The sequence below is a fragment of the Mustela nivalis genome (genome assembly GCF_964662115.1).
Source record: "Mustela nivalis genome assembly, chromosome: 17".
Lineage (NCBI taxonomy): Eukaryota > Metazoa > Chordata > Mammalia > Carnivora > Mustelidae > Mustela > Mustela nivalis.
In genome coordinates this window covers 44,575,667-44,593,359 of record NC_139036.1, presented here as the reverse complement: position 1 = coordinate 44,593,359, position 17,693 = coordinate 44,575,667, and the positions used below count along the sequence as shown (strand labels likewise).

The following is a 17,693-nucleotide window of genomic DNA, read 5'->3' as shown; positions in this document are numbered from 1 at the left end:
CCTCCTTTACTGAAGAAAGGGTCAGGAGGCCAGGAGCTCATCACCGTGGAAGGCTGCACAGGTTTGGAGTTGGAGGGGAGAAATTGGGGTGGGCGGGATAATTAGCAGAACACTGGTTATTAACAGACAAATGAGAGAAAGATGCTTACGTGGTTTTATTTTAGACTGGTCATGTGTGACTTACTGACAGGACACTCAGCTAGAAGTAATTACAGGTAGTTGGAAATTAATTGCATAAAATCCTACAATTAATTGCAAAATGCATTCAGCATTTTGGGGCAGGAAGAAACTGGCTTGATAGCTGTTTCGGGGCCCCCACCAGTGGTATATGGCTAAGCCAGGAACTACTGTACTGTCAGGCCATGTTAATTGAAGAAGAGCATAAGGACGGGAGGAGGTGGTGGTGGTCAACACACCACTGGAGGGTTTTCTGTTCTTTTTAAGAAAGCAGTTGACATGCTGGGATTTGTGTGAAGGAAAACGGGCTCCCACCAGTACCTCCACCCGCCTCCCTACATCTGTGCCATCTGTCTTCCCTCCTGTTCATAGGGATGGTCTGTTTATGTTCTTATCTACCAGAAATTAGGTCCCATCCCTCCTCACCTGCACCAGACACTCACCTCGGCATTTCCCCCCACCCCTGTGTCAGTTTTCCCTCTGGACCATCCCCATCCGCATACAGGCATCTCAGTATTTCTCTGAACTCATCCCAAATCCCCCTTCCCCTCGCCCTGCTTCCTACTGCAGCACTCTCAAAACAGTTTTTGATACTTACTGTCTCCACATCCTCTCAAACCCATTTTTGTCCTCTGCCTCTCCTGTTCCACAGCACCTGCTCTTGTTAGTGTCACCAGTAACCTTGACCCCAGGCCCTGTCCTCATCATACTTGACCAGTCCGCGGTGTCTGACCTGGCTCATCACTCCCTCCTTAAAATCCCCTCTTCCATCAGCTTCCATGGAACCCCCTGGTTTTCCTTCTCCCTGGCCCGTTCCTTCATCGTCTTTGCTTCTGCGGCCTCCTCATCTCCCTGACCTCTGAGTGTCAGCAGACCCCAAGGACTCCGTTCCCCATCCCTCTCCTCTCAGAACACTTGCTCCCGGTGAACTCATCCATCAGATGTGTTCTGTTCGCTAAGGACTCTCGTGTTTCTCTGCTCTTCTCCTCATCCTGGCTTCCTTGCTAATCCTCTTGGCCCAGGTCCTTCGCATTTGTTGTTCCAGTCAACTAGAATGTTCTTCCTCAGCCACTTGTAGAGCTTTCTCTCTTTCTTCAGAGTTTTACTCAAATGTCATCACCGTTTTTTCCCCCCATTGTTGTATTATCAATACCAGAGCAGTACCTGGGACATAGTATGTGCCCAGTAAGTATTTGTTGAGGGACCTCTGGGTGTCGCAGTCCGTTAAGCTCTGACTCTTGGTTTTGGCTCACGTCATGATCTCACAGTTGTGAGATCGAGCCCTGTATCAGCCTCCACATGAAATCTGCTTCAGACTCTCCCTCACCTTCTCTCTCTGCTCCTCCCCCTGCTTGCTCACTCTTGATTGCTCTCTAAAAATAAATAAGTCTTTTTTTTTTTTTTTTTTTTAAGGTATTTGTTGAGAGATGCCTTGGTGGCTCACTCATTAAGCCTCTGCCTTCGGCTCAGGTCATGATCCTGGGGTCCTGGAATCGAGCCCCACATCGGGCTCTGTACTCAGCAAGAAGCCTGCTTTCCCTCTCCCTCTCCCCCTGCCCATTCTCCCCCTCTCACTGTCTCTTTCTCTCTGTCAAATAAATAAACAAAATCTTTAAAAAAAAAATGTGTTGAATAAATGAAAGAAACAGGATGTTTTAGAACATGAAAGGTGGTGTAATATCCACTTTTAATTATTCAAAGGACTCTTTGGCAGAAGAGGGCATAGCTTCCTTCGGTGTTGCTTATGACCACGGTTCACTTATAAGGAGGTGCTTTAAAGTCCTTTATGAAGACCTGCTTTCCAGCTGTGCTTTCCTGCGGGGAAATGCGCCATCTTGTGAGTGAGTGCCATGTTACTGCAAGTATTCAAGAGGGGCAGGAATATGTAGAAAAAATTCATTCAGGATGCCTAGGTGGCTCAGTTGGTTGAGCGTCTGCGTTTAGGTTAGGTCGTGATCTCAGGGTCCTATGATGAAGGCCTGCTTTGGACTTCCTGCTCAGTGGTGAGCCAGCTTCTCCCTCTGCCTACAGCTCCCTCTGCTCGTGCTATGTCTTTCACTATCTCTCTCCCTCTCTATATGTCAAAGGACTAAATAGAATCTTAAAAAAAGGGCGCCTGGGTGGCTCAGTGTGTTAAGCTGCTGCCTTCGGCGCGGGTCATGATCTCAGGGTCCTGGGATCGAGTCCCACATCGGGCTCTCTGCTCAGCAGGGAGCCTGCTTCCCTTCCTCTCTCTCTGCCTGCCTCTCTGCCTACTTGTGATCTCTCTCTGTCAAATAAATAAATAAAATCTTTAAAAAAAAAAAAAGAATCTTAAAAAAAAAATGATATGCTATGATGAGCCATTTTTTTTCTCCAATCACAATCCACTTGTGAGTGGTGACCCACATTTAAAGAAAGGGCTGGCTTAGAGCAGGACTGCTGGCAGTAGCCATGGCTTACCGTGAAGGACCACACAAGAGCAGGACCTGCCCTGCTGATTCTTTGGCCCAAAACTCAAAATAAGAAGCTATCCAACCTGAGGAGCCATTGCTCTTAACTCGTACAACATAGTCACCGAGAAGGGAGGGCGCGCACCTCTCCTGACCTTGTCCCCTCTGTTCTCTTAGATGGACGACGATGACGACGAGGATGACGTAGGAGACCATGACGAGGACCACCCAGGGATGGAGGTGGTGCTGCACGAGGACAAGAAGTACTACCCCACGGCCGAGGAGGTGTACGGCCCCGAAGTGGAGACCATCGTTCAGGAGGAAGACACCCAGCCTCTCACCGGTGAGTCAGGAGGCAGCGGGCTAGAAGAGGTGAGAGGGAATCTAGAACTTGAGGTCATGGCCATCAGCAGTGTTGAGAGGTCAGCGAATGGACTGATTCATTTCTCTCTACTACTTTCTGGTACTGCTTCTGGATTGAGCTTCCTTTCACCCTGTTTTAATATTCAGTACAACTCGTAGCTTATTACGAAGCAAATGGGAGTTACTTTTTTATTTACTGAATATCTGTTTAGGTGCTTAAAAACTATTTTTGTTAGTTTTGTTTTGGGATCTTTGGTTTTTGTTTTGTTTTTAGTATTTACTTATTTATTTATTTATTTTTAAAGATTTAATTTATTTCTTTGTCAGAGAAAGAGCACAAGCAGGGGGAGTAGCAGGCAGAGGGAGAAGCAAGCTTCCCACCGAGCAGGTAGCCCAGTGTGGGACTTGATCTCTGGACTCTGGGATCATGACCTGAGCCAAAGGCAGACTCTTCACTGACTGAGCCACCCAGGCATCCCCTGTTTTTTTTATGTAGGCTCCATGCCCAGGGTGGAACCCAACAAGGGGCTTGAGCTTATGACCCCGATTTTAAGACCTGAGCTGAGATGAAGAGTTCAACACTTAACCGACTGAGCCACCCAAGTGCCCCAACTTCAAGACTGTTTTTAAGTTCTCCCTCTGGTGTGATCTGTTCTTCCATCGAAATAATTCTTAACTCCTTCCAGTCCTCATAGTGCCGATTTTCCACTTCTTTTATCCTTCTCATTGACCTTCTGGGAAGTGGTTAGATTTTATAAATGGGAGGAGAGGTTTTGAACTTACAGTAACCTCAGCCTATATCCAGTCCCCCTCCCTTCCTTCACAAAGTGAAATCCAAATCTCTCAGTCCACAGTTCCAGATCCTTCACTGTCTTGTGTCGGACAGCATTTCCAGAACTTGTTTCAACCTATGAGTAGTCCTTAGAATGACATAAATCAAAAAAAAAAAAAAATTAAAATTAAAAAAATAAAAAGAATAACATAAATTAATGTCACATATACATTATGAAAGCTCAGTCTAGGGGCGCCTGGGCGGTCTAGTCGGTTGAGCATCTGACTCTTGCTTTTGGCTCAGATCATGGTTGTGAGATCAAGCCCTGCATTAGGCTCGGTGCTTGCCGGGAAGTCTGCTTGAGATTCTCTTTTTCCTTTTCCTTTCCCCTGCATATTCTCTCTTTCTGTCAAATAAGTAAATAAATTAAAAAAAAAAAAAAGAAAGCTCAGTTTAATGGAATGGAGCTGTGTATTTTTGTTTTATGCCAACCTACACATCACTACTCTTTTCCCCCCAGAACCTATTATTAAGCCGGTGAAAACCAAGAAGTTCACTCTGATGGAGCAGACATTACCTGTCACGGTGTATGAAATGGAGTAAGTTTTCAGGTCTCTCTGCCTCTCTGCACAAATAGTGTGGGTTCATTTTTCTGTGGAGGTGGGATGTGGTGTGTGATCGAAGTGTAGGTAGTGAACTGAAAAAGCAAAGATCCTCTCCTACAATTTGCCAGAATTTTCCTTGAGCATGCATGGTTGCTGGAAAAGTTAAGCCCATCTTAACTTTTTCTCTTGGCTCTCATTCAGATCTCAGCCTTTTCTCTTCCAACTCTTTAATTGGGTAAAAGAGGCTGGCCTTTGAGGCAGAACTGAGGATTGTAATTGTCATTGTTGGGGCCACCAGAACCTATTTTGATGTGGTAGGATCATTTAAGCTTAGTTTGGGGAATATAACAACTCTTTATTTTGGAGACAAGGGTGCAGGTAGGTGGATTCATGTGGAGAGGGCTTTAGACTTCATGCCGCAGGCTTTCTGAAAATATTTTCGTTGGTGAAATGCACTTGTAAGTCCTCATATATTAAAGTGATTGGGACTCATTATTAGATAATGAAATTTCTTTCTTTCTCTCTCTTTTTTTTTAAACATACTGACATCTAATTGTCCAGAAGAGTGGGGTCCCTTCCGAATGCTCAGCTCGCCTACCAACATTCAGCCATTTTCAAAACGACTTTTCAGTTGTCTTTAGAACTTGCTTCAGATTCCCTTGTGTTCTCAATGGTGATTTTGTAAAATCTCAAATCTTTGAAAGTGAGCTTGATGTTTCAAAGAGCCAAAGTCCTCTGAAGGTGACTTGCCATGAGTTATGTGGGTGGTATGCAAGAAAGACAGTGCTGGTTTTGATCAAGCTAGAACTCCTCGGCATCATTAATGAGGTGGAGTTTTCTGAAAAGTTTCGTTAACTGGCTCTGAGGGCAGTTTTGAAAGAAGCTGAGGTGCCCGGGGGAGCTTAGCGTCCCACTCTTGATTTCGGCTCAGGTCGTGATCTTAGAGTCACGGGATCAGGCCGCACATCAGACTCTGCGTTCAGCAAGGAGTCTGCTTGTCCCTCTCTCTCTGCTCCTCACCACCCCTCCCCGCACTCTATCTCTATCTAAAATTTTTTACGTCTTTTAAAAAAGAAAGAGAAACTCACAGTAATTTTAAGTCCCCTTTGCATTAACAGAGTAGATGCATAAATGGAACAAGTCTAACCTGAGGATTTTGAAAGGAACCAGGCTTGTGTATGTGCATGCGTGCCTGCTGGTCTTTTTTTTTTTTTTTTTGCTTTTCTTCTTCTTGCTTTTGAAATCTCATTTCGTGGGTTGTGTTACATAAGTCTGTTCCGTTTCCAAAACCAGACCTGTGTAGATATAGAAATTCATGTCTGCCTCTGAGCATTCTCCAGTTGGTCTGAAAGTTGTTCCTGACAAGATACATGAAACACCTTTGCACCACTTTGCATTTGGAAGCTTTTGCCAAAGTCCCTTTTCTCTTTTCCTATCTCCTTTCAGTTTCTTGGCAGATCTGATGGATAACTCGGAACTCATCAGAAATGTGACCCTCTGTGGCCATCTCCACCATGGCAAGGTGAGAGAACTTTCAGCTACTTGGAACAGAATTTCTCTTTGTTCCTGCTCATTTTTTCAGCCCTCAGAGTCACAGGTTGGGGTTTGAGGCCACAATGCTGGACCTCCCGACTCCGTGTATGTGTGTGGCGGGGGGCCCTCCATGCCTGGTGTGAAAACTGCTGTGAAATTCTAGCTTTTCCTGAGCAGCAGATGGAGCCTGTTTCTAAGCCACTTCCAGCCTTGTGTCTACATCTGGACAGAAGAGGGGAAATTGAGCCGTACTCTGATTTTATAAGTTTTCATTTCCTGGGGGAATGCTTGTCCAAGAAAGATTTCATCTTTCATTTGAAAATAATCCTGTGGCTTCAGTGTTAATCCCTTGCTGTCCCATAATCCTCCTTGCTCACTTCTTCCTCTCCTTATCCCTAAATTATGTGGTGTATTGGGCACTGAGAGAAGGGTAGAGTAGATTTTCCTTTGTGTTTGGCAGATCTTAACCTTCTCCTCCCTTTCAGACGTGTTTTGTGGATTGCTTAATAGAGCAGACTCACCCGGAAATCAGGAAACGTTATGACCAAGATGTAAGTAGAAAATCTGTGGAGGGTTTAGGATGAACCATTGAGAGTATACAGGGGTGTCTCTCTCCTTCCCTTCCTTCCACCTTCCCATTTTCATTATAAATAATGATGCTTCCAAAGTGCTGCTTTATAATTGTAATCTCTATTCATAGCCTTAAAGAAAGTAATTTAACTTTCTTAGGAGCATAGAGAATATTAACCTGCAGTATTTTTGGATGATCTGTTCTGCACTTGGGAACTTTCCTCTGTTCTGATATATCCTGACTTTTATAGCCTATTCTTTCCTGTCTTGGTATTAATAGCCTACTCTATAAATATAATACAATTGGACCTTGTTGTTTCCATGATAAATTTAAATGCCTGTGAATGAGGCTGAATATGGCTACAGGTCTCAATGCAATAAATGCTCTGTGTCTGCTGGATTGAGTGTTCTGACACACGGGGGTTCCATAAAGGCCGTAAGTGTCTCCCTTTACCACTTTAGAATTCAGACCATTTGATAAAATTTAGGTCTCCAGCCATACCTGGTCCTCAGTGACCGCCCTGACACCCACCCCCCCAAAAAAATCCAAAAAAATCCACCCATCCAGGAGCATTTTCCACCTGAGAGGCACTGGTTTTATTGCTAGAATTTCTGTAGGATACCCTTCTGTCTTCCATCTGTCCTCCTGAGGCAGAAAGCCTTGAGTTGGGAGTTGGTGGAGGAAAGTGATTGATGGTTTGTGTGGGAGAGGAGTCTGGAGTCAGGTGGTAACAGCACTTTTTTTTTTTTTTTTTTTTAAAGCTGTGCTATACTGACATCCTCTTCACAGAGCAGGAGGTAAGTGTGCCTAGGGAAGTCTGACTGTTCCCCACACTTGACCCAGCAGGAGTTGTGCAGGGAATGTGGGGGAGCCTTTATGCTAACAGTTTGCTCTGTACCCTCTCTCATTCCCATCTCGTACCTCTTTATCTTGCAGCTTCTGCCTGTTATCCCATGATGTAGTACTTAAAAGAGGACAGGGCAGGAAGTGGTGGGGTGGGTGGAGGGACCTTCCTACCCTTGACTGGATTTAATTTGGCTTAGTAGGGCAATGCTAAGAGATGATATCTACATTTATGCTGTAAGTTATTACAGAAACTCAACAGATTTTTTTTTTAATTTATTTATTTGACAGCCAGAGATCACAAGTAGGCAGAGAGGCGGGCAGAGAGAGGGAGGAAGCAGGCTCCCCACTGAGCAGAGAGACTGATGTGGGGCTCTATCCCAGGACCCTGAGATCATGACCTTGGCCTAAGGCAGAGGCTTAACCCACTGAGCCACCCAGGCGCCCCAAATAACATCATTCTAAAAACCTGTACGATGATTCCATCCATATGATGATCTCTTTCTAGGACTAACTTCTCTTTGAGAGTGTGTTCCTCTGTCTTTGTGCTTCTCTGCTGTGTAAAGCAGTGAGCATACATCACTGTCTTTCCCACTCCAGCTGGTGGGTCCTTCTTCCATCTGGATCTTTCCCCTACTCTCCAAACCTTCTCTTTCCTCTCTCCTTTATTTACTGATGTCTCTTTTTCTTAAATCACCATATGGAGAGCTCAAGTTCGTAACTGTGGTTTACGAAAAGAACTTTGAACAGTGCAGGCTTATGACATGCAATCAACATATGTTAGCTATTACTGTTTTTTAATATATTTGGCTGGATATTTTTAAACACTTACTTCTTGTTAAAACTTTTTTTGGGGGGAGCGCCTGGGGGGCTCAGTGGGTTAATAAGCTTCCGCCTTTGGCTCAGGTCATGATCTCAGGGTCCTGGGATCTAGCCCCGCATCAGGCTCTCTGTTCAGCGGGAAGCCTGCTTCCGCCTCTCTCTCTCTGCCTGCCTCTCTGCAAACTTGTGATCTATTTCTCTCTCTCTCTCTCTGTCAAATAAATAAGTAAATAAATCTTTTTTAAAAAGCAACACTTTTTTTTTTTAAAGTAGGCTCCACCCCCCAGCATGGAGCCCCAACTCTGTGCTTGAGCTCACAACTCTGAATCAAGACTTGGATATTTAACCAACTGAGTCACCCAGGTGCCCTTATCTTTTTTTTTTTTTTTTAATAGACCCCCCCCCCCTTTTTTTTAAAGTAATCTCCACACTCAATGTGGGGCTTGAATTCCCAACCTCAAGATAAAGAGTCTCTTGCTCTATTGACTGAGCTGGCTAGGAGCCCCCCCTTATTAGAGCTTTTATATATGTATGTATGTTGCAGGGAGTCAGTTTTTTGTTTTGTTTTTGGTTTTTTTTGATTCCCAAGATTCAATCAAGAATTCATGTAAGAGGGCGCCTGGGTGGCTCAGTGGGTTAAACCGCTGCCTTCAGCTCAGGTCATGATCTCAGAGTCCTGGGATCGAGTCCCGCATCGGGCTCTCTGCTCAGCAGAGAGCCTGCTTCCCTCTCTCTCTCTCTGCCTGCCTCTCCATCTACTTGTGATTTCTCTCTGTCAAATAAATAAATAAAATCTTTAAAAAAAAAAAAAAAAAAAGAATTCATGTAAGATATTTCCGATAAATACGTTTGAATCTTGCTCTTCATCCTGGTTAATCTGGAAGTAAACACAGTTCATGACTCTCTTTGCAGTTAGCAACTGCACGCAGTCCTATAGATTCTTCTTCACATATTTTTTAGTGAGATCTATCAAATACCTTTTGGAAAAAGGCACATCAGAAGTTAGAGTACTTGCTCATGCACCTTTCAATAGTTACAACCCAGTCTCCACCAAGATTCCCAGCTTTGCCTTTCACTTTCATTCTCTTTTGAAGAAACTGCTCGAAATTAGAGGCATTCATGATTCCATCTTCCGCAGGGTGAGTGCAGTCAAGGTAGACTGCAGAACTTGCTTTTTTTTACTCGGGGGGACACCCCCCCCAGCCACAAGCTTTTTCACAAGCTCCATGGTGGCAGCAGGGGCAGATGGGTACCGTGGTTTTTTTTTGTTGTTGTTTTGGTTTTTTTTTTTTTTTGGTACCATGTTTTTTTAAATCCTTAAATGACCAGGATGTCTTTTTACTTTATTTATTTATTTGACAGAGAGAGACACAGTGAAAGAAGGAACATAACCAGAGGGAGTGGGAGACAGGCTCCCCGCTTATCAGGGAGTCCGATGCGGGGCTCGATCCCAGGACCCTGGGATCACAACCTGAGCTGAAGGCAGACACTTAACAACTGAGCCACCCAGGCGCCCTGATACTTCATTTATTTTTGTTAACCATATATGAAGTTAAGATTATAGGACACTGGGTTCTCTTGTTAGGTTTAATCCTGCTTTACTTGCTTGTTCATTTTTATTTTTACTTTTTTTTTTTTTATTTGAACCAAACCCCCGCAAAAATTATGTTTAATACCAAGATATTTCATCTTCAAGGGCCATTCTAGTTAGAGGCCACTCAAGGAGAGAGGTCAGTGTAACTTACTCGCAGCTGGCAAGCCCTAAGAGCAGAAGGAAGCCCTCTTGTAGGACGCAGTCTTGACCTCTCTGCCTTTGTGACTTTCAGAGAGGTGTTGGCATCAAAAGCACTCCCGTGACGGTGGTCTTGCCAGATACCAAAGGAAAATCTTACCTCTTCAATATCATGGACACTCCAGGTAGGATATTCCATTTACTATCATAACCTTATCCTCTTTGTTTTTTGTGCTTTTGCTCTTTCCAGCACAGAGCAGAGCATTTCATCTTTGCGTTTATGTTCCCTTCACTTCTCCTTCCATTGAAATAATTTCTGTTTTCCTCAGTCTCCTTTGCTTCTGACTAGCTAATTAGCAGGGACTGTGCACCAGGCTTTCTATTTCGCTCCTCTCTGCTCTGCTCTAAAATATTTAAACCTCATTCATTTACTCGTTTCAGCGTGTCAGGCCCCGTGCTAGGCGCTTGCTAACGAGGGTGAGTCAGACATGGCCTTGGCCTCAGGCATTCCCAGTCTTTTGAAGGAGGCCATGGGGTCAGCACACCAACTGGTAGTGCCCATACAGGTCACTGCAAGAGCAGCATACCTTGCCCTGTGGCTGCCTCTGTCTTCATCTTAGGGAAAGGATCAACTCGGGGCAGAGTTTTAAATAGAAACATTGGAGTTTTGACAAACTGACCTTCTCACCCTCAGGCGCCCCGTGCCCTGATACCTCTCAGCCTCTGTCTGCCAGCAGCAGCACCTTGCCAGCAATTGTCTCCTGTGCACCAGGCCCTTCTTGCCCTTTCTCCTGCCTCTGAATTGTCCTGTGCCCCCGCAGAACTCTGCTGATTGCAGTTGAGAGCAAGCTGGTGTGTGAATGTCGATCTGTTAGGTCCTCCTAGGGCATACAGAGCACACTTTGTGTTTTTGATGTTTGGGGACCTGCTGTATGAAAGTTTAATCCAAGCATGTGACTCTAACTGGTGGAACTTTATACACGGCAGGGAGCCGTGGGGAGAAGGGAAAGGGCATATTTGGGGGTTCACATGCTTTGCAGTGTTCCCTCAGACCTCCTACACGTTAATTGTGCCTCAGCCTGGTACCCTGCGGGTAGTGACTTACTTGGTTTTTGTCTTACAGGACATGTGAATTTTTCTGATGAGGTCACGGCTGGCTTGCGCATCTCAGATGGAGTTGTCCTGTTCATTGATGCCGCTGAAGGCGTGAGTCTGCCTCTACTCTTATGACCCCTCCTGCCTTTTGGGGTTGCCCCACCCAATGCCCAGAGTGTAATCAGAGATGATTACAAGTCTGTGGGATTAAGGCTCACGTTTGCTCTGAAATTAAGGCAGCATATGAAGTTCAAAATTAGTTCTCAGTGTGAGTCCCTCACTCCCTGCTCAGTGAGGCTCAAAATGATAGGACCCAAAATAAAATGACAAATGTAATTAAAAGAGAAGGAGGCAAGTATATTCATGTAAATTGATTTTAAATATTAATGCGCTTTTCGAAACTAGAGAGACTGGAGTTAAAAGGCCCAAAGTGTCTTGTATATTTCTAAATTGAAAGGTAATTTGGCTAATCCTGTTTATGTTGTCGTTGATGAGATAGCCAGCAGAGGGAGCCAGAGTTGCTTTTTTAACCCTCTTTCCTAATTGACTTCATTTTGGAATAATTTCAAATTTATTGAAAAGTTGCAAAAAACGGTACAGGGAGTGCACTCTCGTCTGCTTTGTAATTCTTTCTCTGTACACGTGCCCGCACGAGGACATTCACTGACGTGACCAAAATACAATTACCAAAATCAGGGAATTTAACACTGGTAGAATATATTATATAGATCTTTTTCTCTGGATCTTACTGTCCCAGTAGTGTCCTTCATGGAATTTATTTTTTTCCTGATCAAGGATGCTGGCTAGCATTCAGTCCCTGAGTCTCTTAATTGAAACTGTTGAGTAACCTTTCTTGGTCCTTTGTGATGGCATTTTTGAAGAGGGTAAGCTATATTTGTTTTATAGAATGTCTCCGTTTGGGTTTGCTGAATGTTCGCTCATGCTTACGTTCAGGTTATTTTTGGCAGGAACACTACATGAATATAGTTGTGTCCTTCTTAGTCCCATCACATCAGGAGGCCCTGGGTGTCACTTTATCCCATTACTGGTGATACTAACTTTGGTCGCTTGGTTCAGGTGGGTTTGCCAGGTTTCCCCAGTGTAAAGTTCCTATTTTCCCTTTAGTAATAAATAATTTGTGGGGATATATGTTGAGTTTGTATATACATTCTCCTTTCCAAACTTTGCGTGCTAGTTTTATCATCCATTACTTTTTTCTTCTTCTTTTTCTTTTTTTTTTTTAAGATTTTATTTATTTGCCAGAGAGAGAGTGAGTGCAAGTGAGCACAAGCAGGAGGAGCAGCAGGCAGAGTGAGAGGGAAAAGCAGGCTCCGCACTGAGCAGGGAGCCTGACGTGGGACTTGATCCCAGGACCCTGGGATCGTAACCTGAGCTGAAGGCAGCCACTTAACCAACCAAGCCACTCAGGTGTCCATGTTACTTTTTTCCTTAAGATTTATTTATTCATTTAAGAGAGAAAGAGTGGATACAGGTTGGGGAGGGGCAGAGGGAGAGAATCTCAAGCCAATTCCCCACTGAGTGCAGAGGCAGATGCTAGGCTCAGTTCCATGACTCATCAGATCACAACCTAAGACAAAACTGAGAATTGGAAACTTGACCAACAGAACCACCCAGGTGCCCCACATTTCTTTACTCTTTGCACCTAACACGGGGCTCAAACTCATGACCCCAAGACTAGTAGTCACACCCTTCAGCCCAAAGTTGTATCTTCCATAGATCATTCCTAGTTTATTTCCATAGTAGTTGCACATGGTGATTTTCTAACTTTTATTATTCCTTCTATATTTTTTGGTTGGAATTCTGTTTTAAGGAAGAACTTTCCCTTCTCCCTCATTTGTTTACTTATTGTCAGTATGGATACACGGATTTTTATTTCATCGGTAGGTTATGCTCCACTGCTATCCTTACTTGATACCCTTATCCATATCTTGATACTCTGCCTATCCCAGATTCAGGTAGGTAGAGCTCCTTTGGGTTGGCTTCTTTGTCTTTTTGACATGTCCCATCTTCTTTCAAGTACTTCCTTTCTCTTAGGCATAAAAAGATGTTCTAGACTCATTTTGTGCTTTCTCTGCCCCAATTCTGGAATCAGCTGTTTCTTTTTTTTTTTTTTTTTTTAAGATTTTTATTTATTTATTTGACAGAGAGAGATCACAAGTAGGCAGAGAGGCAGGCAGAGAGAGAGGAAGGGAAGCAGGCTCACTGGTGAGCAGAGAGCCCGATGTGGGACTTGATCCCAGGACACTGGGATCATGACCTGAGCCGAAGGCAGCGGCTTAACCCACTGAGCCACCCAGGCGCCCTGGAATCAGCTGTTTCTTAAGGGGTTCTGGCTCCTTACAGTGGGGACTAGTATTTAGAAATAAAGGTCAGGATGTGTTCACTGCTTTGGGGTCCATTCCTTCTAGACCCTTTCACTGAACACAGGCATCCCCTCACATATCCATAACAATTTCTGCACATATACAGGAAACATGATTAACAATAAAAAAAGAAGAAAGTGTGTGTCGATCATAATACCTGCACTTCCGTCCAGCACCCCAAGTGTTCCCTGGGCCTGGCTCCACCCCTTTTCCAGGCCTGAGAGACCTGGCTCCCAGCATCATTCATGTGGTTGTCTGTCCTGCCAGGTGCCCTGTTCAAGGTCCTGAATCAGCCTCTGGCCAACATACCCTCTGCTTCCACCCAGCAATCGATTTCCGCAGGTCCTCTTTTCCTCATATTTCATATTTTCTGATAGTACCCTCTTTGGCTTTGCTCTGAACTTTTCTGCTCGTTTTGCTCTTCTCACCACCTTCTGGGCCTTGTATGTCTCAGGTGATGCTGAACACAGAGCGGCTGATCAAGCACGCGGTGCAGGAGAGGCTGGCGGTTACCGTGTGTATCAACAAGATTGACCGGCTGATTCTGGAGCTGAAGCTGCCTCCCACCGATGCTTATTACAAGCTGCGGCACATCGTGGATGAGGTCAATGGACTCATAAGGTATAGGACCCCGGGCATGGCTTTCCTGTCCTTGGGAGCTCTGTGTTTTATCAGTCTTAACCTTGAACACCCGTGAGAGGCAATGCTGATCTCTTGGGAGTGCTTAATGGCCTTTTTGGACCAGGCTCTGGGCATGTTCCAGGTTCCTCTAGGGTTTGATTCAACACCCTTGGCCTCATTGACCCTGGGCCTTCACCAGCTGTGCAGCTGAAGACACATGTTCACTTCTACATCGTGCTTAGTACCTGGGCCTCTAGAGCTGGTCTCATTTTTACCCCATACCAAGTGTGTGAAGCTGGGCAAGTGACTTATGCTCCTAGAGCATCAGCTTCCACCTCTGTGAAAGGGGAATAATAATGTTAGCCTAATGGGATGTTTTAAGAAGCTTGATAGATATTTGATGCAACACGCTGAGCACACTGCTTAGCATACAGGACCTGCCCGGTGAATTGTTAGCTGCTGTTACCTTCTAACGCAGACTCAGTAAATGAAGGAACTCTTGGCTGTTGTTTCTGTGGCCCTGGTTGCTTTTCAGCAAGATGCATCTCAGGCTTCTATTAACAAGTATGAGTGACAGCTGGGAGACCTTAGAACACAGTATCAAGGTGACTTGGAAGAATAGGTTATAAATATATCTTAACCACAGTCTTATCTGCAGGCTGACAGATGGACTGCATGACTTCTTGAGGCCCCTCAAAGGGCCCAGAACAAAGCTGTTCTTTAGAGGGAAGACCTCTCCAGTTAAGGACTGGGGATAGTATCTCCATGACCGGAGACAGATTTACCTTCAGGAGCCTCCTCAGTATGTAGTCCTAATTCCAACAGCGATCTCTCTCCCTGGCCCCAGAAGGGCTAAGAATGACTGGAGACTAACATAACATTAGGAGCCCCAAAGTGAAATGTTAGACGTCTCTATGCATCCCTGTTAAAGTGGGAGATGGGGTAAATCCTGATCACCAGACTAGGAAGTCCGATCTCAGCCTCTAAACAAATTGAGGGCAACATAAACATTTTCTTTAGAAGTACGGGGCAAGTGGTCTGAGAGCTTTAAAAGAGTTGAAAGCAGGCGTGCCTGGTGGCTCAGTGGGTTAAAGCTTCTGCCTTCGGCTCGGGTCATAATCCCAGGGTCCTGGGATCGAGCCCCGCATCGGGCTCTCTGTTCAGCAGGGAGCCTGCTTCCCTTCCTCTCTCTCTCTCCACCTGCTTGTGATCTCTGTCTGTCAAATAAATAAATAAATATTTTTTAAAAAATCATTTAAAAAAAAGTTGAAAGCAGTTGCTTCTGGGGAGTATAACTTGAATAGGTAGGGAACTGCTCTTTATAAGTCAGTACTTTCACCTCTAAATTCTTGGGTGCCTGTGTGGCAAAGTTGGTTAAGCAACAGCCTTCAGCTTCGGTCATTATCCTGGAGTCTGGCGATCAAGTCCTACATTGGGCTCCCTGCTCAGTGGGGAGTCTGCTTCTCCCTATGACCTCTCCCCTCTCATGCTGTCTCATTCTCTCTTTCTCTCTCAGATAAATAAATAAAATCTTTTTTAAAATAATAATAAAATGAGTTAAGACGTTCTGTAAAACGGCACCTGGGTGACTCAGTTGGTTACGTGTCTGCCTTTGGCTCTGGTTATGGCCTGGGATTGAGCCCCACATTAGGCTCCCTGATCCTTGAAGAGGCTGCTTCTCCCTCTCCCTCAGCCTGCCCCTCCCTCAGCGTGTGCCCTTGCTCCCATGCGCACACGCTTTCTCTCACTGTCTCTGTCAAATAGATAAATAAAATCTGAAAAGAAGGGAAATTCCATAAAACAATCTGTCAGTAAGGCTAGGATTATGGATTGGATTCCTGTGTTCAATTGGTTTTCTTTTAAACGTCAGTGAACGTGGGATGCTGTGGCTTCTGCATGGCTTTTAAGACAAAATTTTAATGTGAATTTGTATAACAAAGCCAAACAAAACAATAAAGAACAGGGTAATTAGAGCAGGGAGCAAAGTTACCCTTATCTTCTGTTATTTATCCCATTTCTAGCGTTTATGTCTGTTTGTATTTGTGAAATTGAGATTTCTCCAAAATACACTCCTTGCACATTAGATTGATTTCCTGCTTTCCAGGAGCTTTGTCTCTGACCTCCAAGTTTTCCCTTGTCTGTCCGGTGTGGTTAACTTTTCTAGGATCGTGCATGAAGTTCCCGGCTCTGGGAAATCAGCTCACTACTGGGAGCTAGGGCGCGACTCCACCGTGTCCACTTTCTTGGGCCAGGCCATTGGCAAAGCTGAGTGTGTGATGCCGGCACGTGCCGAGGGCAAGGGCTGGAGAGAGGCTGGGACCCTGAGTGGTGGGACCCCTGTGCGGTGTCAGTGTTGCTGCTTGGCCTGGCTCTACACTCATGACTCTCTCTCTGTTTCAGCATGTATTCCACCGATGAGAACCTGATCCTTTCCCCACTCCTGGGCAACGTCTGCTTCTCCAGCTCCCAGTACAGCATCTGCTTCACGCTGGGCTCCTTTGCCAAGATCTATGCTGACACCTTCGGTAAGCTCCGGCTGGCAGTCTGCCTTCCAGCTTCCCCGGAGCCATGTGCGCCTTTCCTGCGGAAGAGTTCCGAAGTGGCTTCATGCCGGCATCCCCTGTTGGGGGAGCAGCTTATCAACTGTTATTGTCACAACCATTATTGTCACTCTCTTTGGCCCCTAGATCCCTTCTTTTGGTTAAGTGGTTCCTAAAGAATAGAAAGATAAAGGTGCCTGGGAAAGAAGTGGGGGGAGGGGGAGCTCGTTTTAGGAATAGGAATCTCTCCCCATGTGAGACAGATACTGTCCGGAAGGAGTGATCCGTGCCCACGAAGCCCTTTCAGACCTCTTCCTCAGAGGTGGGTCTCTCGTGAGTGTGCTTCCTGCTGTCTTTCTGACCATATGTAGGCACATCGACATTTTGTAGGCCTCCCCGAGAGCTCATGTTGGATTCGCAGCCCGCAGGGATACCCAGCCGAATGATTTCACAGGTCCCAGGAGCCTTGACGCCAGAGCCCTGGGACCCGCTTCCCAACTCCAGAGACTGGCGCTCTCTGCCTCTGGGCCTCCCAGTTCCGATGATAACAACCGTGTCCTGAGGGCCGAATTCTCTGCCTCATTAGGGGATGATGATCACCCCATTTTAAGAGCTGAGGAGAGGCTCTGGGAACGAGATTGCAGCTGACAGGCTCTGGCACTCCAGTGTTTCTGTTCTCTCCAGAGTTGTCCTTCACTTGCTCTTATGAAAGAAATGGGCAAGTACAACTTTTTTCTTTAAAATATGTACATATTTACCGCATCCCACTGTAGAAAACTGAGAAATACAGTAAAATCCAATCCAGAAAGCAAAGCTACCCTTAACTTCATTATTGTAAGTGCTGCAGACATTTGTCAGCTCTCTCTCTGTGGAGTGTTCTACATAAGCGAGACCACGTTTTATAGAGAGAGATAACACATATAAAATATATAATAACACACGATAGAGTTTCACTCAGCAGTGGCTTATAAGCATTTCCCTGTTTTATTAGAATTCATTTCAAAAAATTATTTTCTCTAATTGCCTGTAGCTCCAGGGTACAGAGATAGTTGTGTTGTAACTTAACTGCTTTATCATCAGGCGTATATTTTAGTTGTTTGTAGCTGTAGTTGTTTGTAGCTCTTTGGAACGGGGAGAAATAGATGGACCGTAAATGAAACCCCTCTGAGGAGGGTTCTAGTTTATAGGTTTCTGAATGTTCTT

The 17,693-nt window shown here is 45.0% G+C and overlaps 1 protein-coding gene and 1 pseudogene across 2 annotated transcripts in view; one reads left to right on the top strand and one right to left on the bottom strand.

Moving 5' to 3' along the window:
• Nucleotides 1-17,693, top strand: part of EFTUD2 (elongation factor Tu GTP binding domain containing 2) — a 42,256-nt gene that overhangs the window by 8,511 nt on the left and 16,052 nt on the right. The window contains exons 3-11 of the mRNA XM_082706335.1: nucleotides 2,787-2,952; nucleotides 4,265-4,343; nucleotides 5,796-5,871; nucleotides 6,368-6,433; nucleotides 7,215-7,250; nucleotides 9,945-10,035; nucleotides 10,974-11,056; nucleotides 13,784-13,950; nucleotides 16,351-16,475. Coding sequence (XP_082562461.1) covers nucleotides 2,787-2,952; nucleotides 4,265-4,343; nucleotides 5,796-5,871; nucleotides 6,368-6,433; nucleotides 7,215-7,250; nucleotides 9,945-10,035; nucleotides 10,974-11,056; nucleotides 13,784-13,950; nucleotides 16,351-16,475 — 889 coding nt within the window. The remainder of the gene's footprint in view (nucleotides 1-2,786; nucleotides 2,953-4,264; nucleotides 4,344-5,795; nucleotides 5,872-6,367; nucleotides 6,434-7,214; nucleotides 7,251-9,944; nucleotides 10,036-10,973; nucleotides 11,057-13,783; nucleotides 13,951-16,350; nucleotides 16,476-17,693) is intronic.
• Nucleotides 7,400-9,346, bottom strand: LOC309852198 (large ribosomal subunit protein eL22 pseudogene; annotated as a pseudogene). Its single transcript has 2 exons — nucleotides 8,966-9,346; nucleotides 7,400-7,417 (listed from the first exon to the last, which is right to left on the bottom strand). The product of its transcript is annotated as a large ribosomal subunit protein eL22 pseudogene (transcript).